The sequence below is a fragment of the Nyctereutes procyonoides genome, unplaced genomic scaffold (genome assembly GCF_905146905.1).
Source record: "Nyctereutes procyonoides isolate TBG_1078 unplaced genomic scaffold, NYPRO_anot_genome, whole genome shotgun sequence".
Lineage (NCBI taxonomy): Eukaryota > Metazoa > Chordata > Mammalia > Carnivora > Canidae > Nyctereutes > Nyctereutes procyonoides.
In genome coordinates, this window is record NW_026575034.1 from 16,354,027 (window position 1) to 16,374,889 (window position 20,863).

The window sequence follows — 20,863 nt, forward strand, 5'->3', positions numbered from 1 at the left end:
TTTTGTGTTCAGGCCGTTTACCGACTCCATCCACTGTTGGCTGGACCTCTGAGGTGTCCGAGGGATGGCTTGTGAGCATCCTCGGCCGAATCTCTCTCTTTGATCTGCCAGCTTCATGGTCCTACCACTCAAGATGCGCTTTGGTGTTTGCTTTTAAATAACAAACAACTGTCTGTCCCTATTATGATTTTCCCAGACTCTGGAGCAATAAGCACTTCCGATGACAGCTGTACCAGCTAGGAAGTGCACGCATGTCTCTCAGAGCATCTCCCCCAAGCACTTTGGAGCAGCTAAGTGAATAAAACTGATTTCAGCTATTACCTGGGCAGCCAATTGTGTCTGCAGAGTCTGCCCTAGAGACCAGAGTCAGGCCCTGATGACAGGGATGAAGGAAGGGGTGGGTAGCAGCAACTGGCTTCCTGGCTGTCCTTGTCTGGCAGCCCGCACTCCCAAGCCTCTGGAAATCTAGGGGACTAAGAGCTATACTGTGTCCTGAGGAGATAGTGTGGTGCGTTCAACCCAAGGTCATAAACAGCTCTGCACTTTTTAGAGAGAGCTTCAGGTGGCCGGCTGAGGCCCCAGGCTTTTGCACATTCATAGGAGCCTTTCTGGAGGTGGTGAGTTTTTATTCCTATTTTTCAAGTAGCAAGAGTCAGGATAGGCAAGTGGAGGAACAGAAGCAATGCTCATATTAGTGTGATTACAGCCATTATTTCCTGATATGTTAGTTTCCCCAGCTTGGCTGTTGGATCCTCCCGGATAGAGACCACGGCTCTCTCACCTCTATTATCCTCAGATCTCAACTTAGAGATTGATGATGGATGGATGGATGGATGGATGGATGGATGGATGGATGGGTGAAATGCCTAACTGTGTCCATTTAACTTCCTAAATCCTACAGTCATCATGCTCTCCCTCACCTCCAATAAACTGGAAGCCACAGCAGGTCATTGGCTTTCCTTGGTAGTGAACCGGAAATCCGGGCCACACTATGGAAGGTCTCTTACCCAATATAGGGGTTGAATAGGCTCCTCTATCCCTCACGTTCTGGTCACATTTCCACATTGAAGCTAGGAATTCCACATTTGGCTGAGGCTCAGAACTTTGGTCACTATGATTCTTCACCTCTGTTATGGGAAGAATCGGTCATCTGGGTATTTTAATGCCTATTTCCATGGATTACTAAACCTGATAACTTATAAGATTATCTGGGTGTCTCCTATTTGGCTCTCCAGATCCTCTCATTATACTTCTACCTGAGGAGGCTGACTTCATGGAATGTTTCAGTGGGCTCCCATGTTCTCTGGCTTCAGGCTGGGTTCTACCAATGGGCTGACCCAGCAGAAGAACGGAGTGGAGAGGGGAGAGTAAGATTGGGGTGTTTATTCACCACCACTCACCATTATCCCCAAACCCTCCCGCCCTGAAGTCTTCTTGCAAGTCAACCCCCCTGTACGTAGCTTTTCTCTTCCAGAGCCTCATAACTGCTCTCTTCTCTCATCCCTTTGGGTCTGGGAGTGGTAACAGCTTCATGTTATTATCTTCAAAGAACTACACAATCCCTGTGGCTCCCTTACATCCTACCCACACCATTGAGAATTGTGCCTTCATTACCACCTCTTTGGATTCCACTGAGTGTGCCATCTGTTTCCTGTGTGACCACTAGGAGAGGACCCTTGGAAGCTTGCACCTGGTTTCCCCCAGACTTTGCCCTATGTGCCTCTTCCCTGGGCTGATAATGTCTTGTATCCTTTTTTTTGTTTCCTGTCGGGGCCTTGACTGATACCCTGGCCTGAGAAGCTTCTTATGCCTGAAGGGTGACCCTGCCTGCCTCTCCACGCCCTCCCTGGGCTTCCAAGGGTCAGGAGGAGCATGCCCCCCAACGGCCACCCCTTACTTCCTTCTCTGCACTTCCCTTCTCACCCCACAACCCCTTTTATGCCCTGCACTCATCTTTGAAATTCCTTGTCAACCACCCTCTTCTACTAAAACAAGAAATGCTTCATTTTATCATTTGTAATTAATCAAAAATATTTACCCATGAGAATTTTTTAATATATGAAGATAATAAGAGGGCCCACCCTAACTCTAACCCCAAACAAAAACCTATAATATCTTTTATTTTTTTTAGAGATTTTATTTATTCATGAGAGACACACAGAGAGAGAGGCAGAGACACAGGCAGAGGGAGAAGCAGGCTCCACGCAGGGAGCCTGATGCAGGACTCGATCCTAGGACTCCAGGATCACGCACTGGGCTGAAAGCGGCGCTAAACCACTGAGCCACCCAGGGATCCCCAGATATTTGTCCATGGGGCCTAATCATAAGCGAAGGTGTTACTTTCTCTAGTGATATGAAGAGAAAAGCTCACAGAGCCCTATGACTTGTCACTCAGAGCCCTTTTTGGGAACCACGACTTGAAGTTGAGAGAAGTCACTGCAGACTTTGAAGGGCAAAGGTCATGTGGCCTTCCTCCAGACCAGGGCCAGTAAACTACAGCCCATGTCCAGCCCTTACTCTTGGTAAATGAAGCATTATCAGAACAGCCATCCAACATATTGCCTTTGGCTGTGCTCATGCTATGATGGGAGAGTTGAGTTTTCAGATTGTATGGCCCTCTGCGCGGGAAAGAGTTAACCCAGCAGCCCTGACTGGTGTCCTTTGAAAGCCCTGCTTACCATGTTGGCCCTTGACAGGCACTGGGAACTTGGATTTCAGATGGGTTTCCCCCCATTCCCAGATGTGCAAGAGTGGCTCACTATGCCACTGTACAAACAGTGTGGTTTATGCTAAATGCCGGCTTTGCCTCTGGGAGTCTGGAATGTTGGTATGTACCAGACAGAGGCTGCCTACATGACCAGCCCCGATAAAAACCCGGCTGAATCTCTAAAGAGCTTTCCCGGGGGATAACCTCTCACGTGTGTTGTCTCAGCTCCTTGCTGGGGGAATTAAGCGCACCCTGTGTGACCCCTAGGAGAGGACCCTTGGAAGCTTGCACCTGGTTTCCCCCAGACTTTGCCCTATGTGCCTCTTCCCTGGGCTGATAGGTCTTGTATCCTTTTTGCTGTAAGAAATCATAACTGCGAGTACAAATATGGGCTGAGTCTTGTGAGTCCTAACGAATCATGAAACCTAGGAGTGGCCTTAGCGACCTCCCAACACCCCGCAAAGCCAAAAATATTTGCCACCTGGCCCTTTGAGAAAACATCTGCCAATCCTTGCTCTCCACAGTCTGGATGGAAGTTACATGTTACATGTCTCCTATCACACAAGACTCTGAACTCCCTAAGGCATGGCACAGGTCTTTTGCTCTCTATCTACTGGCCAAGCGCAGTATCTTGCACAAAATATTTATGGAGGGAAGAAGTCAGCAAACCTGCAAAAAATGGATTCAAACCATGTTTTTTAAAGTGTAGGTGGTGAAACCAACTTAAGAGTTTATGACCAAGGCTTTTCAGTGAAAGAATAAAATAGAAAATAGCAGATTGCTTTGTATATGAGACTACATTTCGGCTCTTGAAAATTTTGTCTCCATTACATGTGTACCAGATACTATCCTGGATCATGATGTAAAAGGATTTATTGTCCATTGTGGTACATAATATTTTGAAGACCACTGGATTGTGGTCCCTTTGCCAGTTGCCCATCTCTTTGGTCATGACATCTGACCTCATTCTTTCCCCCTCCCCCCAGAACGTGTACTACACGAGCAGTCAGCAGATCCACGTGGGCATCTTGAGCCCCACAGTCGATGACGATGACAACCGGTGCCTGGTGGACGTCAACAGTCGGCCACGGCTCATCGAGTGCAGCTATGCCAAAGCCAAGAGGATGAAGCTCCACTGGCAGTTCTCTCAGGTAACAACCCCTGAGCCCCGGGAAGAGCAAAAGGAGCAAAGTGCAGGGAGAAGGTCCACAGGAGCCAGGAAACATGCAGGAGGAGCGGGGGAGGAAGGGGACACGGTGACAATAGGGCTGCTGTGTCCCTGGGCCAACTCTCAGGATTGACTGGGCACCAACTCGGTGCCAGGGGTTTCACATACATTATTAGCTCACTAGCTCCTGATGTTGTCTCTAAAAGGGAAGTTATTATTGTTGTTGCTGTTTTATTATTATTTTACTTAATTTGTAGATATTAGGAAACGGGCTCAGAGAGGGAAGTCAACTGCCCAAAGTCACATAGTAAGGAGCAGGGCTGGGATTTAGACTCGGGCCACTCTGACTTTAAACCCTCACATTTCTTCTCCACCTGTCCTTTCCCCTGAGATGAAGCCCAGTAGTCCCAGGTTTAGACAGTGCTGGGGCATCTCTGGCCTGTGCCCTGCTCCGCCTTTCTCCCAGAATAGGCTCACTCTAGAGAATGAGGCTTCTTCAAAGGGCAGTGTGTACACGGGTGACTAGGAAGCATTCCTGTGTTAAATCTCCATAAGTTCTGGGGGCACATATTGGACTTCTTGTTCTCTCCATTGTCCCAATTATAAAATGAAGCCCAAAGATCAAGATGCCCAGCCAGAGATGGCCCATAGTGACCCTGCTTTGAAGAGAACTTGTGCCTTGGCCCAGAGACCTCCCAGGCCCCAGGGCACCCACTAAGTTAGGGCTGGTTTCCTCCATCGGTAGGGACCCCTGTCACCCAGGTGGTGCAGAGGAAGTGGTCAGAACAGGCAGGAGGGAGCCCACGACATTCTAAGGTATCAGGGGAGTAGCTGCGGTGGATGCTTCCAGGGAAGTCAGAAAGGGAATGTCCGTATTCATGGGACTGAGTGGCAGGACCCTGACTCAGGCCTCCCAGCAAGCTGCTCCCATCCTGGGGAGGAAGGTGACAGGTACTGGAAGGGTCTGTGTCATTACTCTCCCCATGGTGGGCAGCCGGGAAGAGGCCCCAGTGACCTCGTATTCTACGGGCATGGGGAACCTGTGACCTGGGGATGTGCAACCAGAGGACTAGGTTGGGTCCTAGATGAGTGGTGAAGGTCAATACCAAGTTCAAAACAAGGTCATAGATTTAGGGGCTGGTTGGAGAGCAAGTGCAAGGGCCCAGACAAGGGCTGTGTGACCCCAGGAGAGCAGATGCTAGGGAGCAGCACAGGGAGCCGAATGGGAGCACTTCGGAGGGCAGGTAGATGTGTGTGGCAGCTTGGAGTCCTGGCTGGGCCTGTGAAATGCATGGGGTTCAAGGAGAGGGAGTGGTGCACCAGAACCGGCAACTCTGGCCTGCTCCTTCCTGTCCATGTGACCTCTACCACGTGTGGTGAACCCTAAAGATCCATCCCCGTCAGACTAACAGCCGGCCTTCATACAGTGCTCACCAAGTGCCAGACTTTCTAAGCACGAGGCACATATCAGCTTAATCTTCACAACAGCTGCGTGCAGGTACCGTTACCCCGACGTTCTCAGTGAGAAAACTGAGACACTGGGTTATTAAATAACAAGCCCAGCGTGGTCATGTTGGTGACTACCCACACATTATTTCTAATTCTTCTTTTTTTAAAAATATTTATTCATGAGAGACACAGAGAGAGAGGCAGAGACACAGGCAGGGGGAGAAGCAGGCTTCCTGCAGGGAGCCCAATGCAGGACTCAATCCCAGGGCCCCGGGATCACACCCTGAGCCAAAGACAGACACTCAACCACTGAGCCACCCAGGTGCCCCACAAATTCTTTTTTGCTGCCAACTGAAGTATGCTGGTGGAGGTCACCTGGAAGAAGGTCAGGGTCAGGGCTGAGGTTTGAGAATACAGGGCACGTCTTCCTCCTGCCTCCCTCTCTTTCACTGAAGCATCTGTTCTGACCCCACACTCTGCCTTTGTGACTTCCCCTGTCAGCTCTCTGGCCCCGAATGACACAGGACAGAGCTACATTTCCCTTCTGCCCTCCTTTAAATTGAGAGGCAGAGAGAGGGGTGGAGGCATGTGGTCAAGGAGGGAGGCTGGATGTGTATGTGGTGGTGAAGTGCTGCTGTGTCCCAGCTCGGCAGGCTGGAGGCCACAGAGAGAAAGGGCCACATGGGCCCTGGGGAGGTGAGCGGGGCTGACTTTGCCAGGGTGAAACGGAGATCATATCGTCTGGAGGGTCTGTACAGAGGCTCACAGCAGGCTGCTCTCTGCTGCCTTCAGCTGGGCCTGCTGGGCCCCCGGATCACCTTCCTCCTGGAGAGTGGGAAGGAAACCATATGGGAAGGTAGGGGTGGGGGACCAGAGCAGGGCTGATGGCTTTTCAGAAGACACAGTGCTTATTTGGGACCTTGAAGAATGTGTAGGAGCTTGCTCCATATGAAAATAGTGAAGGATGTTCCAGGGAGAGGGAACAGCATATGCAAAAGCTGTGGAGCATCAGGCCCCAGCTATTTTCGGGAGCTGTGAGTGGGCAGGTGTGGCAGGTCCTGGAAGGCACGGGGGCGGGGGTGTAGCTGTACATGAGCCTGGAAGAGTAGCTGGGCCAGGTCGTGGACACCGCTGGCCTGGAGTTGGGCCTGTAGGAGTGAAAGTGTACACAGGACTGGCCTGTTGAGATCTGGATTTTTGAATGGCCCTGTGGCAGAGATCCCGGAGCAGAATGGGAAGGGGAGAGGGGCAGGAAGAAGAGTTCACAGGAGGCTGAAATGAAGTTTGAACATTTAGCCATTCCCCCATCCCTCTCCTCCATGAGGGACCCCCTGGGTCCTTATGGCCCTGCCCGGCCACCGAGATCTCCTCTCGGAGCAAAGATCTGAGGCTGGCCTGAGGAGGCCAGCTTCCGGTGGTGTGGGTCAGGCAGCCTGACAGCTGTGGCTGGGAGTCCTCTAACGGACAAGCATGCTGCTCCAACTGGCCGGCAGGAAGAGAAGATTCGGGCAGTCCTGGAATAGCCCCAGGAGGTCGCGGCCCAGCCAGGCACCTGATGCTCTGGGGACTTTGTGTGACTGAGATGCGAGTGCTCGTGAAGCGAAGTGAGCTCCCTAGCCCCCCTTGGAAGCCTTGCTCCTGCAAGGTGCTCCAGAATCACCAGGGAAACCGCTCTGTAGAGCCTCGGCCTCGCTGCATCCAGCCTGGTGAAGTGCAGTGTTAATAAGCCAAGCAACTCCATCTCAAAGATGACAAGACAGGATTAAGGCCACCTGGCCAAGATCTCACGGCCTGAGAGATGGAGCTGGAGTTCAGACAGGCCAGTTGAATCCGAACCCAGGCTGTGCCCCCCCGCACCCCCCTCCCCACACACATATACAGGCACATCTGCCTTTTTTCCAGCCCTCACAGACAGACCCCAAGGTGTCAGGCTGAGGTGACATCTCCATCTCCAGAGGCCTTGACACACCTGGCTGGCCTTCCTCTCATCTGCCTATCCCTGACTGGGGCAGAGAAAGGAAAATACCCCTCAAATAGGCACCCTCGAGGCCAAGACACCCCCAAACCCAGCTCTTTCCGCATCTCAGTGCATGATCTTGAATAGGCATCCTCACATGGCTCCTACTTGAAAGGACACAGTGACCGACAAAGCAGGCCGTGTTGGAATGTGGAACCCTGGAGCCGGGGCAGTTTTCAGCCACTTACACATATATCTCATTAAACTCCCAGGGTGCTCTGGTAGTCACATCTTTGATCCTTCTACCAGGAAGAACTGTTCGGAAATAATAGTTTTAAAGCCCTAATTTGCAAACCCAGAGCAGCCACTCTCACTTGATATTTAAAGATTAATGTATGTGAAATTTTTGTTTAATGCATAATGATTGACATTTAGCAAGCAACCTGGAATCTGTCCACAAGCCCTCATTCATTAGGGCCTACTGTTGACAAGGCTGAGGAGGCTGGAAACCTCTTCTATGATTAAATCATGTGCTTGGGCTAATTCTTTTGCAACAGGTTTTAATCTTTGCAAATTACATAGGGATCCTACCAACTAGAATGATCTGGTGCAGAAGTTGGACCGAAAGAAGCTTTTACTGGTGCATCTCAAATCTCTTTTCTGGTTTCACATTCTGCATTATTTACTCTCCTGAGGGCTGCATTTAAACTCCACAGACACTCAGGCTGAATTAATTTCAAAATAATCTAGTATGATTCTCCCAGGTTCTCCTACAAAGAAGATAGGCATTTGCATATCTTAGTGCTCCATCTCATACCCTGATTTTCTGTTTAACAAATAAAATGCCTTTCTTCTATCCCCGGCAAGCTCTTCTGAATTTCTGATGCTCCAGGATGAATCAGGACAGCGTTAGATACTGACACTGAGCAACCACATTTGATGAAAACATCTCTTGGCAACACTGATGTGCAGGGCTCTGATGAGCAATTTTCTGATGATGAACATTCTTTCCTTCAGTCATTCATCAAACATTTATTGAGCACGGGGGTTGGGCAGGAGGGATGCAGATATAAAAAAGACACAGCTTCTGCCCTGGAGGAGCTCATGAGTAGACAAACATGCAACAAAATGGAGGATGGGACCAGAAATGAGAGAGGTCTGGTGTTTCGGGGGCCCCAGAGTGACGGGCTCAGGGATGGTTTCACAGTCAAGGCTCGTTTGATCTGGATCTTGAAAGTTGTAGGACAGTTCCCAGGTGTAAAAAGGGAGAACATCCTGGGCAAAGGGAAAAAAAAAAAACCAGAGCATGTTTGAGGAGCAGAAATCCAGTGTTGGTGCAGATGGAACTTGGAATTTCCAAAGGAGTGTGAGAGAGATCAGACATAAGAGTCAGTCTGGGTGCAGGTAATGGTGATCGTTGAAACCCATGCCGACAAATTGTACTTCACCTTAAAAGCAAAGGGAGGAACCGGGGGAAGGTTTAAGCTGTGGTTGGCCATGATGGGGTCTGAATCCCTCTGGCAGCAGAGTGTAGGGTGGACTGGGACAAAAGAGACACGGAAGCAAGTTAGGGGGCTGTTCCATCATTCCCATGAGGGATGGGGCAGACGTGGTTGCTCTGGGGTCATGGAGCCAGTCAGCCTTTGGGGGGACTTTGAGAGATACTGATGCAGTCTGTTGGAAGTAGTGATGGATGAAATGCAGGTTGTCGTGAGGGGGGATTATTAATCCAGGACCATTGTAGGCTCTGGGTTTGAAGAACAGTCAGTAGACAGCCAGAGTTGTCCTTTTCAAGCAACACACCTGTGTCTAGACAACAGCACACGATGAACATTTTCCACATCAACACATGATGAAATTTCACGAACACCAGAAGTCCTGGTTATTGCCCTCTGCAATTTCTCTAGCTCGTGATTCCTCCTGGGATAAAGAATTTCCTAAACTAATACCTATACATTATAGGTACTTTCAGTCTTTGGAGAGTACCCCACATACTGAGATTTGGGAGATTCTGGGATTTGGTGTTGATGTGTAAGTGAAAGAAGCATCTAGTCAATGAGCGCTGCAGCAATGGAAGGAGAGGGAATAGCAGGTATCCGGTCACTACAGAGGACTTTGTGGCAGGACCCTTGCCAGGCAACACAATGGACTGGCCCTCCATGGTAATGAGATGCCGCCCCTCCCCCACTACCATTACCTTGGATGGTTAAGCAAATGCTAGAGTCCTCTTTTCAAGATGTTCTTGCCATAGGAAGGCTGTTATGGTGTGTGTCTTCTAAGGTCCAACCTCCTTAAATTCTACCCATCTATTTGAATACATGGCTGAAGGAATGCAGGCTGCTGGATCAGAAAGACCCGGAGCATCTCAGCTCTGCCTTCTAGTAGCTGAAGGGCTGCCCCACGCACAGGAGAGCAGTCTTGTCCTGTTGGCTCTGAGGGAGGACTGGCGAATCCAGGACAATCGATAGAGCAGCTCTCTCGTGGTCAGAGTGGTCCAAACATGAGGTTGGCAGCTCAGAGAGAGGTGGGCTCAGAGGATCACGTAGCAAGTCCTCTAAGGCTCTATAGCCCTACGTGGATTTAGACTGGTTGGCTTTAAGGGCTTGCCACCCCCTGAGATTCCATCTGTCTAGGCTGAAGGTAGATAGTAAGCCCTGAGGAGCACTTCCCCACCTAGAAGCTCCTCTGGACTTGCCTCAGGATAAGGCACCGCAAGTTCGAAAATGAGCCGAACTCCTTGTATGAGGAGCATCTTTATCCTACTCTGTGCAGCTGTTTTTTTTCCATTATTTCCATGTCCCTCTCTTCCATCAACCAGTACACCAGAAGGCAGGACTGTGTCAGACTTCCAGTGTCTCCAGCACCTAATGGAGAGCTGAGACAGAGGAGTCCTCCAACGTGCTGTTGATCGAATGAAGGATTTCTTTTTTAGGAAAATTCACAAAGAGTAACCAAAGGCCTCCTGTGCACCAAGCCCAAGCTGAACAAAATTTTGCCCTGATGACCCTGTGTGCATGCATGTGTGTGTGCTGAGAAAGGATATTTCCACATAATAGTCAAAGGACCCTGCTTAGCTGCAGAAATCTCTAGTTCCTACAAAGAGCACGTTTAGGTGGTGGTGCAACATGCTGACAGGTGTTAAGTGGGGCACTCAAAATCATAGGATAAATGTGTACATCTTCCTATAACTTCAGGTTGGAAGGAGGGAGGTGGAAATGTATGCATACCGTGTGGAGTGGAGGACAAATTTGTGAACATTTTTTTTTAAAACAGGAGGCTTTGATGAAATGTCAGGATATTCATATTGTATTTCATGTTGCTCCCAGACCTTGGGGCATGCTGTCATTCCCCCTTGGCTGTTGGGTTCTTTGGTGGAAATGCCAGCAAGGCCCATCGGGGAGTCCAAGTGCACATAGATCAGGGTTCCCATGGTAGGCTGTGCCCACACCTAAGCTCCTGTGCTTGCCTCATTCTCTGAGAAACGTTTATGCATTTTCCAAATGAGGAACCTCAAGGATAACCACAGAGATGTCTATTGATGCCAGGAGAGAAGAAACTTTCTAGAGTATGAGGAGCCTTCCCGGAAGAGAGCTGAACGTAGAGCCAACTCTGCCTGTCTGGTATAATTGGCTCTGATTTGTGGGGTCTAATTTGATAATTTGATGCAAGATGAGTAACCTACTCAAAAAAGAACCTATTTGCAGAGCACATTCCCCAAGGAGCAATGGCTAATTCTGCCAAAGAATTTCCTCACACGCAAGGAGGAGGAGTCTTTGACTTTCTCTTACTCCGATCCCCAGTCGCTGTTGGGAAGTCCGACTTCAAGAACCTTTTATATCAAAAAGAAAATACTATAATTAGGTATTTCATTATAGCTCTGGAATAAAACACCTTTTTATTTCCCTGTCATATGAAGGGGCAAATGTGGAATTGTCTAGTTTTGATGGACTGACAAAGCCTTGTGTGGCTCTGGAAGTGTGTGCTTTTTCAGTTTACGCCAGTCGGCCTGCCCCCTTTCTCCTACTCATCCCACAGAGATCAGGACCCAGAAGCAGACGTAGATGGCTCAGATCCCCACTACTCAGACCTGAGGAAGATCCTAAAATCTATTATCAAACATTAATATGGTGCTTACTATATGCCAGGTGGTATTGTAACTGCTTTAGAAATATTTCTTAACTCCGCCACAGCAACGCTAGTAGGTACCTTAATTCTCCCCATTTTCCAGATGAGGAAACTGAGGCACAGAGATTAAGTACTTTGTCCAGGGCCAAATCTAGGAATTCTGACTCTGGGATCAATGCTTTAAACCACCAGACCATGGTGCCTTTTTCTTGCCTCTAGAAAACCAGTGGGTGGCTACAATGGAGTTTGGGGCTGGAGTCTCCCTCCAGGCCAGTCACTGGTGTGTGTGAACTGGCTGCACTCCTGCCTCCTCAGCGAGCTCCCTCTAGCCGCCCTGCTATCTCCCTAACCCCCTTCACCCTTTTTGTTTTCTCACGTGACATTACCATTACCCCACCTTCGGTCCAATGGGCCTTCTCAGCAAATCCCAGCCAGACTCCCACCCAGGCACTGGTGAGTCTCCTTTAAGAAAGACAAGTGCCAAAGAACGTATTAAATAAACCTACCGCTGAATATTCATAATGCAGAAGGACCACTTTCCTCTACGGAAAGACTTAATCTCACAGTTTCTTTAACTAGTGCTAACATCCCACCCATGCTTTGAAGTCTTTGATTACTAATCATTAACTACTTAACCTGGAAACTCCCAAGCCCACTGTGCTTAAAGCCGGAGACCCACTGGGCCACTTGCCTGTGGAAAATTAATTAGAAAGGAGAGTGCAACAGGAGCTCTGAAATAAGCAGCAAAGGCTCCAGAATAGTCAGTCCGCACAGCCTCCTCTGAACACCTACGTGATAAATGTGAGCGCAGCCTGAGCTCAGCCCAGGGGCTCCAGATGCTCGTCCTCAGGTCAGGAGAGCAAGCGACAAGCCAGGCCCGATCCTTCCCTGAAAGAGGGTGACAGCTGGTGTGGGGTTCTCGTACCAGCACCGCAGGTGGCAGCAGCACCTGGGAATTTTAAAAGGCCCATTTCCGGGCCCCACTGCAGACCCAGAAGAGATCTGTGCTAAGTAAGCCCTCCAGGGACACAGTCTCATCTGTTCACCCAGCCTCCACCCCAGGAGGAAGTGGGCTGCTTAGGGAACCTCTAGCTGCCACAGGCCCGTAGGTAGGGAAACTGAGGCAGAGAGGAGGTGCATGTCTGCAGGATGTGGGGTCAGCTCCCCAGTGCCTCAACCTAAGGAGCTCGTGCACATGGTCAGTGCTCCATGGCAAGACGCAAATCTAAGTGCCCCACAGCTCAGGTCAGCAAATGAGAAGACTGAGGCCCAAGGTGGCTCCGCCACTTACCCAGGCTCAGGCTGGAAGGCTGGGAGCAGGGCCCCGAGTTCTTTGCTTCCACCCACAGGCCTCTCGTGCCCTTCCTAGTGACTATGCCAGTGAGGCCCAGGAGAAGGAGCTAGGCTGGGGGCTGGGAGCCCACCTCGAGGAATTATTATTAGCCTCCTTCACTCTATATATTGAGCTTTTGATTTTTTTTTAATGCTGTTTCCATATTTAATTCGGTTTCCATTCCAATTAAGCTCGCTGTGTGCTGTAGCATCTCTCCTGCCAGGTTTAATTGCCCTCATTTAAATTCTTTAATTAAAAGTATTGTATGTTTCCAGATCCTGTAGTTGTATGTGTTACACAAATAATTTAGATGGCTGGACTGGTAAAGCAAGGGACTGTGCCCTCCCTTGCTTGGGCAGGGTCAGCTGGAGGGCAGGGTCGGCTGGGGTCTCTACAGCAAGCTCCAGCCCATCAGAGCCTGGGGCCTGGCCCAGTGGCTGTGAGGACAGAGCCTGCCCACGGGCCTCCCTGCCTCCTCCCTTCCCCACCATGCTCCACACCCCACACTCCACACCACAGCCAGAGGGGCCCAGTAAATGTCAGTCCGACCCTGCAGTGGCTGGCCCTGTCACCAGATTAAAAGTCAAAATCCAGCCACCTAGTGGCTGTGACTCCCCACACAACCTGCCCCTCCCTCGAGGACCTCTTGGGCCTCATCTCCTACTCCCACCCCGCCCCCAAGCTGCACCCCAGCCCCGTGCTGTTCGCTGAACTCACCAAGCCTGTGCTGGTGCGGGATCCTCGCTCTGGGGGCACAGGGACTGTCCCCAGATAGCACCTAGGCCACCCCCCCTCCTCCATCGCGCCTTCGCTCAGCTCTCCCCTTCCCGGCGAGGATTACCCTGACCGCCTGTCACTGCCACAGACTGCCGCCTGCTTACCACCACTCCCCAGCTCTCTTACTGAGTCGTCTGAGGCCACTAGAATACAGACCGTAGACTGAGAGGCTTAAACAACAAACATTTATTCTTCGTAGTTCTGAAGCCTGGGACGTCCAGGATGAAGGTGGCAGTGGACAGTGTCTGCTGATCCTGGCCTGCACGTGTGCACCTTTTCAGCACGTCCTCACATGGCAGAGGGAGGGCTCATCTCTCTTGTGTCTCTTCTTAGAAGGGCACTCATCTAATTGGTGAGGGCCCCACCCTCATGACCGAATTACCCTCCAGAGGTCCCACCTCCGAATATCATCACACTGGGCATTAGGGCTGCAACATATGAATTTTAAGGACTCCCATTCAGTCCATAGCACTGTTCTACATTTTTGTGCATGGCTTTATGACTTTCTAACACACCAGAGAATTGACCGTTTGCTGGCCTTCCTGGAGTATCATCTCCATAAGGACAGAGATCTTCTCCTGTTTAGTCACTGGTGTATCTCCATGCCCTAGAACTGTTCGGGCACACAGTAGGCTCTCATGAAATATCTGTTGGATGGATGAAGAGATGGACGACTCATGTATCTGCAGAAAGCCCGCAGAGGAACTAGCCCGGACTGCCTCCACTCCAGGCACTGAGGCACCAGCAGCTCTCCGTCTAGACCGCTACTTTGAGACAGGCATGGAGTGGGAGAAATGGTGTGGGTCTAGCCACGCGTCCTAGTGAGGAAGAGTGAATGGGGTGCCCAGCCTGGTTCTACTGCCTACTGACCATGTGACCCTGGGCCTGTGTCCCAACCTTTCTGGGCCCCTGTCCCCAATTCTGTGAAGTGGGAATAACTGTGATCACCTCTCAGGGCTCTTGTGAGGAGTACATGAGGTTGGACTTGTAGGGCCTCTGACACAGCATCAGCCCTGACTGCGACTGGCTCTATCTCAGAGCCTAGGCTGCAGGCAGAGGGACAGAGAGAAACAGCACCAGGCTGCTCCCGAGGGTGCGAAGCTCACCAGGAAGGGAGCAAATGGAGGAAAGGGAGGCTCCTTTGCAACTGTGAACAGAATTTGCTCAGAGAGCAGGTAAGAGCCCAGGGTTTATTGCGTGAGACAGGCTGAGGTCCGGAAAGGAAGAAAGGAGGAAGCCAGCACCCGTGGCCGGTACTAGCTCTAGCACCAGAGGCGGCCTGTCTCCTCTTCCCATAGCCCAGATGTGCTCCCAAGACACATTCCAGGGCTGCTCAGTGTGGCCTCCAAGAGGCCTTACTCTTCTGCTCTAGAAGATTCTCCTCACAGAGCCTCTAGGGAGGGAGCTCGCCTCGACCACACACTTCGCCCTCCCTGAAGGTCCAGACACTCACTGAGGCTGCGTCTCCCTCACAGCCTTGCTCTCGGCCTCACTCCATCTCTTCCCATCCTTCCCAGAGGCCACACGGGCTGTTTCTGCCCCAGGGTCACCACATTTCCTGTCTCCGGGGTCCAGAGGGCCAATATGGGGTCTGGGAAATGTCACATTTGAGTCCCTGAAGGAACACTTTACTTCCCAGAGACCTCCCTCTCTCGGGCTTGGCAAGGTGCCCCGTGGAAGGCTTAGAATGTGCCAGAGCAGCAGCAGGAAAGATGAGGCTGCGGCCTTCTCTGTTTGGGACAAGTTTCTCTGAGCTCAGGGATCCGGGGGTGGCCGAAGCAGCTTGGCCCTTGGCAGGCAAGGCCCAGCTCAGCCCCTGGGGAAGAGCCGAGAAGTCAGTCCTCAGCAGAGCGAATGGCCACTTGGCCTGGCCCGCGTCCTGCCCATCATGGGCTTTTTCCAGAGCTGCCATCCGGTGCCTTGAGCACCCTCACATCTGTTTGTTGTTTCTGAGCTGATAAAAGAGTTTCCCATGACTCCTTATGCTCGTCCTCCAGTAATCAGGACAGAAATTAGCATCTGGTCCTAGACCCAGTGGAAGCAGAGGGTGGAGCAGCTCGCCCACGGCCACCAGCTGAGGGGCAGGAAAAAAGCCTCCTGGGTCACACCTGCCCCTTCCCGTATCACTGCCAGGAAGGCCGGCAGACCTTGAGCACTAGCGAGCACTATGGCCTGAGCCCACCCCTGGCAACACGGGCTGGGGCACACCGCTGGCCAGCAGGGGTGCTGGAGGGTCAGGGGAGCCCGGCCACACCCTGGCCAGAGAAGCAGCAGTGACGCCCCCCAACCCGGGTGTGGCCGCAAGTGTGCTCAGGCCACAGAAACACAAACTAGAGAAACCTGGGCCTGGCAGAGGGATGGGCTGGCCTTGCTCAGAGTAAGTGTCACAAGGGATGTCTCTGGATCCAGAGGTCCAGCTTTTAAGGGACAGGATGGGGACCCACAGCTTGCAAGTGGACAGCTTGAAGACATCACCCCGACATCATCCCTGGAACCTGGCGTGGCCACACAAGTGCCGACTTGTTGGCTATGTTGCGGGAGCCCATTGTCCGGTGGAAGTGAGGCGGTGGCCCTCTGCTTGGCAGTCAGTTCTGAGTGACACAGAATACCTGGAAGTGGTCCAAAGGAGGGCAGGCCAGGATGGAAGAATCATTCAAGGCTGTTGCACGCAGAACTGGGCCAGTTTAACCTAGAATAGCATAGAATGTGCGGCACATGGGCCTCACCATCCCCTATTGGGAGGGAAAGGTGGAGGAGAAGCAGGAGCAGATCCCAGTGTGGGAACCCGGGGGACAGTCTGGAACACCTCGCTGGATGCCCCCAAGACAAGGATTTTAGTTCAAGGGGAGGAGAACGCTCCCGGGCAGGGCAGCTTGGGAAAGAGAGCACTGGATCAGGAGGGCTGCGTGTGTCCTCCTGGAGGAAGCCAAGCAGAGCTGGAGGCCCAGGCTGGAGTAGAGGCCATTAAGGCTGCTGGTGAGAGCAGGAGGCTCGACCTTCAGAGTCTCTCCCACGTGGGGACTCCAGGGTCCTCTCGGAGGCCTCGTCGGACGGCCACCTGTTCCTCTGACCCTTAGGGTGTCAGCCTGCCGGTGTCTCTCGGGCCGAGCCCGTGGTCCCCAGATGAACTCACTGCTTGGGTATCCCCTTTGTTGTCTCCTTGCTCTTGGTGCCATGAGTCCCCGCTGGCCTCGGGACGCAGCAGGAGACACCTGCTCTCCTCCCTTGAAGATGCCTAAAGAAATGTGCTGGGTCGTGTCCCACACACTGGAAGCTGGGAATTCCGTTCCTCCACCCCCAGCGTACACACAGACATACAGACACAGCCCTGCTCCCCCTAGCCACCCAGCTTCTCATCACCTGCCTCCTTCAGCCACTGTTCAAAGTCCCTTCTGAGGGAGCTGCGTTTTAAAAAATTGTTTTAATTGAAGAATAACACATATATACAGAGACATGCATGAATATAAATGTTCAATTCAATGATTTAAAACAAAGCAGGGGCGCCTGGGTGGCTCAGCAGTTGAGCATCTGCCTTCGGCTCAGGCCCTGATCCTGGGGTCCTGGGACCGAGTCCCACATCAGGCTCCCCACAGGGAGCCAGCTTCTCCCTCTTCCTGCATCTCTGCTTCTCTCTGTGTCTCTCGCGAATAAATAAAATCTTTAAAAAGCAAACACCTATGTTACCAGCACCCCAGCAACCCCCCTCTGGCCTCCTGTCCATCATTTTCCCACGCCCGCCTCCCCAAAGATCACCCCCATCCTGGCTCTAACATGGGTCCTATGTTGCCTGTTGGGCAAGCGTATACAGGTGGAATTGTGTATGTGTGATATCTGTTAGGTTTATTCATACTGAGTGGAGCTCTAGTTTGTAAATTTTTGATGCTGGACAGTATTCCAGCATGTGAATAACCACAAGTTATTTATGCATTCTACTGTGGATGGACTTCTGGGTTTGTTTCCAGGTTGGAACTTTTGCAAATCATGTTTCAGAAAGCACCCAGGTGCTTGTCTTTGGTGCACACATTCCTGCTAGATACACCCCTGGCCGTGGGAGTGTTGGGTCTCGGGGGTGTGTGTGACCAGCCATGGTAAATCCTGCCAGCTTCTTAGGTCACTGTGAAAACTGAATCTTAATGTTCTCTTGACATATCATTTGTCACCACGGGGACAGTGTCAGCCAATTAGGGATGACCCCTTACAGTAGAAGTTTGCTGTCTCCCTCTCTCCCAGCATGCTGTTCACTGGGATGGGCATGGGACGTTGCTGGGGGTGGGCTGCGGTCATACGAGGCAGGGCCTCCCTCTCTCTGCTGTCAGGCCTGCCCAGGGCCACTCCAGAGTGAAACACCTGACACTGCCATCCTGTCCTGTGACCCATCCCTTCTCAACCTGTGCGGGTTATGACAGCCAACATTTACTGATCATCTGTTATGTACCAGGCTCTTTGCTGGATGTTGAGGGCACAGAAATTGATAAGGCATAGAACCCTCAGCGTAGAGGAGGGAGAGACGGGTAAGCAAGTAATTCCATCAGCACTCAACAGTGCTGAGCTGGAGAAAGCGCAGGGTGGACTGGAGGAGAGGTGGAGGGGGGTTAGGTGGGAGGTGAGAAGGCTTCTGGAGGAGATGGAGCAGGAGCAGAGCCTTGAAACATGACTGTGGCTTGGCCTGCTATGGAAGCCTGCGGAAGGACCCCCAACCCAGGACACAGCTTGCTCCATGTCCAGGAACCCTGATATAATGCCAATAGGTCTAGACAACTGCAGGGAGTTTGGCACGGCTGCACAGAAGCTGTGGGAGCTGAGGGAGGAGGCGAGGCCAGGAAGACCTTGGGGGCTGTGCTTGGACTTGAACTCTGTCCTCCAGGCCAAATGCACATTTTAGAGAGATGGCTCTTCCCTGCCTCGGGAAGTCAGAGGGGGGTCAGCTAGGAGGCTGGTCCAGGTGAGAGAAGATAGTGCCTGAAACTGGGCAGCTGTGATGGGAGCACAAGGACCCGAGCCCATGGTTCTGGGGAACAGGGCCTGGCCCCCAGGGTAGGAGCTTAGGAATAAAGCAGCACACCACACCCCAGCCAAGTACACGGAAGTTGGGCTAACAAAGATCTAGGGCCCTGAGAAGAAAACGGAGGCGCACGTTCAGTCTTAGGGAAGAGACCGGCACATCACAGGTGGGGGGCCTGAGGCTACGTGGGAATAGTGGGCCCCACTCCCCCGGAGCCTCTCTGCTTCCCAAGCATCCGGACACACCGATGATTCTAGCCCCCACTAGCCCCTCGGCCTCGCACCACCCCCCCGCCCCCACATTACCTCTCTGCCCTCTGACTCCACTCTCCGCCCCGGCTCCTAGGGAGGCCCCATCCAGAACCGCAAGTCCAAGCGCTGCCTGGAGCTGCAGGAGAACAGCGACTCGGAGTTTGGCTTCCAGCTGGTGTTGCAGAGGTGCTCGGGCCAGCACTGGAGCATCACCAACGTCCTGAGGAGCCTGGCGTCCTGACCCTGCTGGGAGCCGCCCCTGCCCGTCCCTTTGCTACTGTGTAGCACCTGCTGCCTGCTGTCCGTGTGGGGTTGTTTGGAGTCTGGGGGAACCGGGTTAGTGGGACCCCCCCCCCAAAAAAAAGAGCGTTTTATTTCCTATGTGATTTTCATGGAGTTTATAGAAGGGTGCCGAATGGTGGGTGATGGTATAATATCATAAACTATTTTGCAACTGTAAATAGGGGACAAATGGAAAATATTTATAACTGACAATAAAATACTATTGATTAAGAAAAGGGGTTTTGTGGTCATTTGGTGCTCCGTGCAGATCCCTGCCTGCTTCCTCTGAACTTGGAGTTCTTGTGGCCAAAGATGGGTCCCTGTGTCCTCATCCTGGAGAAAGGAGGCTTGAAGCCCCTGCCAACAGTGGGAGCCCGTGCAAACTGCCAGCTTTCTTCGTTAGGCCCCCCGGGGGGGGGGCAGAAAGGCACTGTGCCCTCACGGTCACCTCCATGGAGCAGATTCCTTCTGCCTCCACCACAGCAGATGCGTCCTCTGGAGAAAGCAGGGGTGCTCCTCCGCTGCGAGGCTCCAGGCTCCACTGCCCTCCCCTGATGTCACCTCCCTCACCTCCCAAAGCCCTCAGCAGTGACCCTTGCCTCCAAACGCCCCCATCCAGTCACTCCTTCCGTGAGTCACAGTGTACTTGTTTCCTGGGGCTGTCATGACAAAGTGTCACAGGCTGGGTGGCTGAGGCAGCAGAGATTCATTCTGTCCTGATTCTGGAGGCTGGGAGTCCAGATGCAAGGCATGGGCAGAGTCGGGTCCTTCCGAGGGCCGTGAGGGAGGATCTGTGTGAGGCCCTCTCCTAGCCTCTGGTAGCCTCCAACGTGCCTCGGCTCGAGGTGGCCGTGTGCCTCGTGTGTCTCCTTGTCATCCTCCCTCTGTGTGGATCTGTCTCCCGGTCCACATTCCCTGCTTGTATAAGGACACCTTATATTAGGCCCCACCATGGTGACCTCATTTGAACTTGCTTAGCTCTGTAGAGACGGTATTTCCAAATCAGGTCACGTTGTGAGGTGCTGAGCAGCGAGGACTTCTTATCTTTTGGGGGGTGCGGTTGCACCCATAACACAGGGCTTGTTCCGTTTGGGCTCCAAGTCACCCCTCTGGGCCCAGCCTCGGGGGACCAAAGGCCCTCAGGGTAGGACTGTGTTCCTTGGAGCCTGTTCCCCAGTCCTCTGTCCCTCCAATAGCTTCTAGCTGAATGGTTTTTGTCCCAGTCCGAGGAGGCCTCCTCAGGTTGGAGGCTCCTGTTTTTAGCTTGAAGGACACCCCCAGCACCGCCCCCAGCACTCCCTCCAACCCTCTGGCTCATAGCAGACCAATAGTGAGTGACAGGCTGCAAGACTCGGGGTTGGGGGGCAGATTTTGGCCCCACTCACCCCCTCACGTTCTCTGGGTCGCAGGGGCCTCCAGCCCCAGCACCTGCCTGTCTGGGATCAGTACTCTATAGCTGGACATTGAGTGAACATAGGGAAACCCCCTGTGCCTGTGGGACCCCCGGAGGGAGAGGGTCCTCCTGTCTGGGCCACCTGGCACACCGAGAACTCCATCTAGCACAGGCTTCACCCTGGAGGGGCTACTGGGGCTTCCCAGGCCACCACCATAGCCTCCCCTTTAGGCTTCCGTCTAACTCCCACCACAGAACAGAGAGGATGCCCAGACATTGGCTAGACAGCCCGCACCCCACAGCCCCCACCCGGGAGGTGGACACTGGAAGCAGGACCCTCAAAGGGAGTCATAGTCACCGCGTCTGGCACGCTCACTTCCCCCACACTCACTCCCCCACCCCATTCCAACAAACGCCTC

General features: G+C 52.4%; 1 protein-coding gene across 2 annotated transcripts in view; it reads left to right on the forward strand.

Moving 5' to 3' along the window:
- GALNT18 (polypeptide N-acetylgalactosaminyltransferase 18) overlaps window positions 1-19,281 on the forward strand; it is a 340,729-nt gene extending 321,448 nt beyond the window's left edge. For both annotated transcript variants that reach the window (XM_055317867.1, XM_055317868.1), the window contains 2 exons: window positions 3,694-3,858; window positions 18,864-19,281. In XM_055317867.1, coding sequence (XP_055173842.1) covers window positions 3,694-3,858; window positions 18,864-19,010 — 312 coding nt within the window. In that variant the 3' untranslated portion in view covers window positions 19,011-19,281. The remainder of the gene's footprint in view (window positions 1-3,693; window positions 3,859-18,863) is intronic.
- Window positions 19,282-20,863: the final 1,582 nt, after the last annotated feature.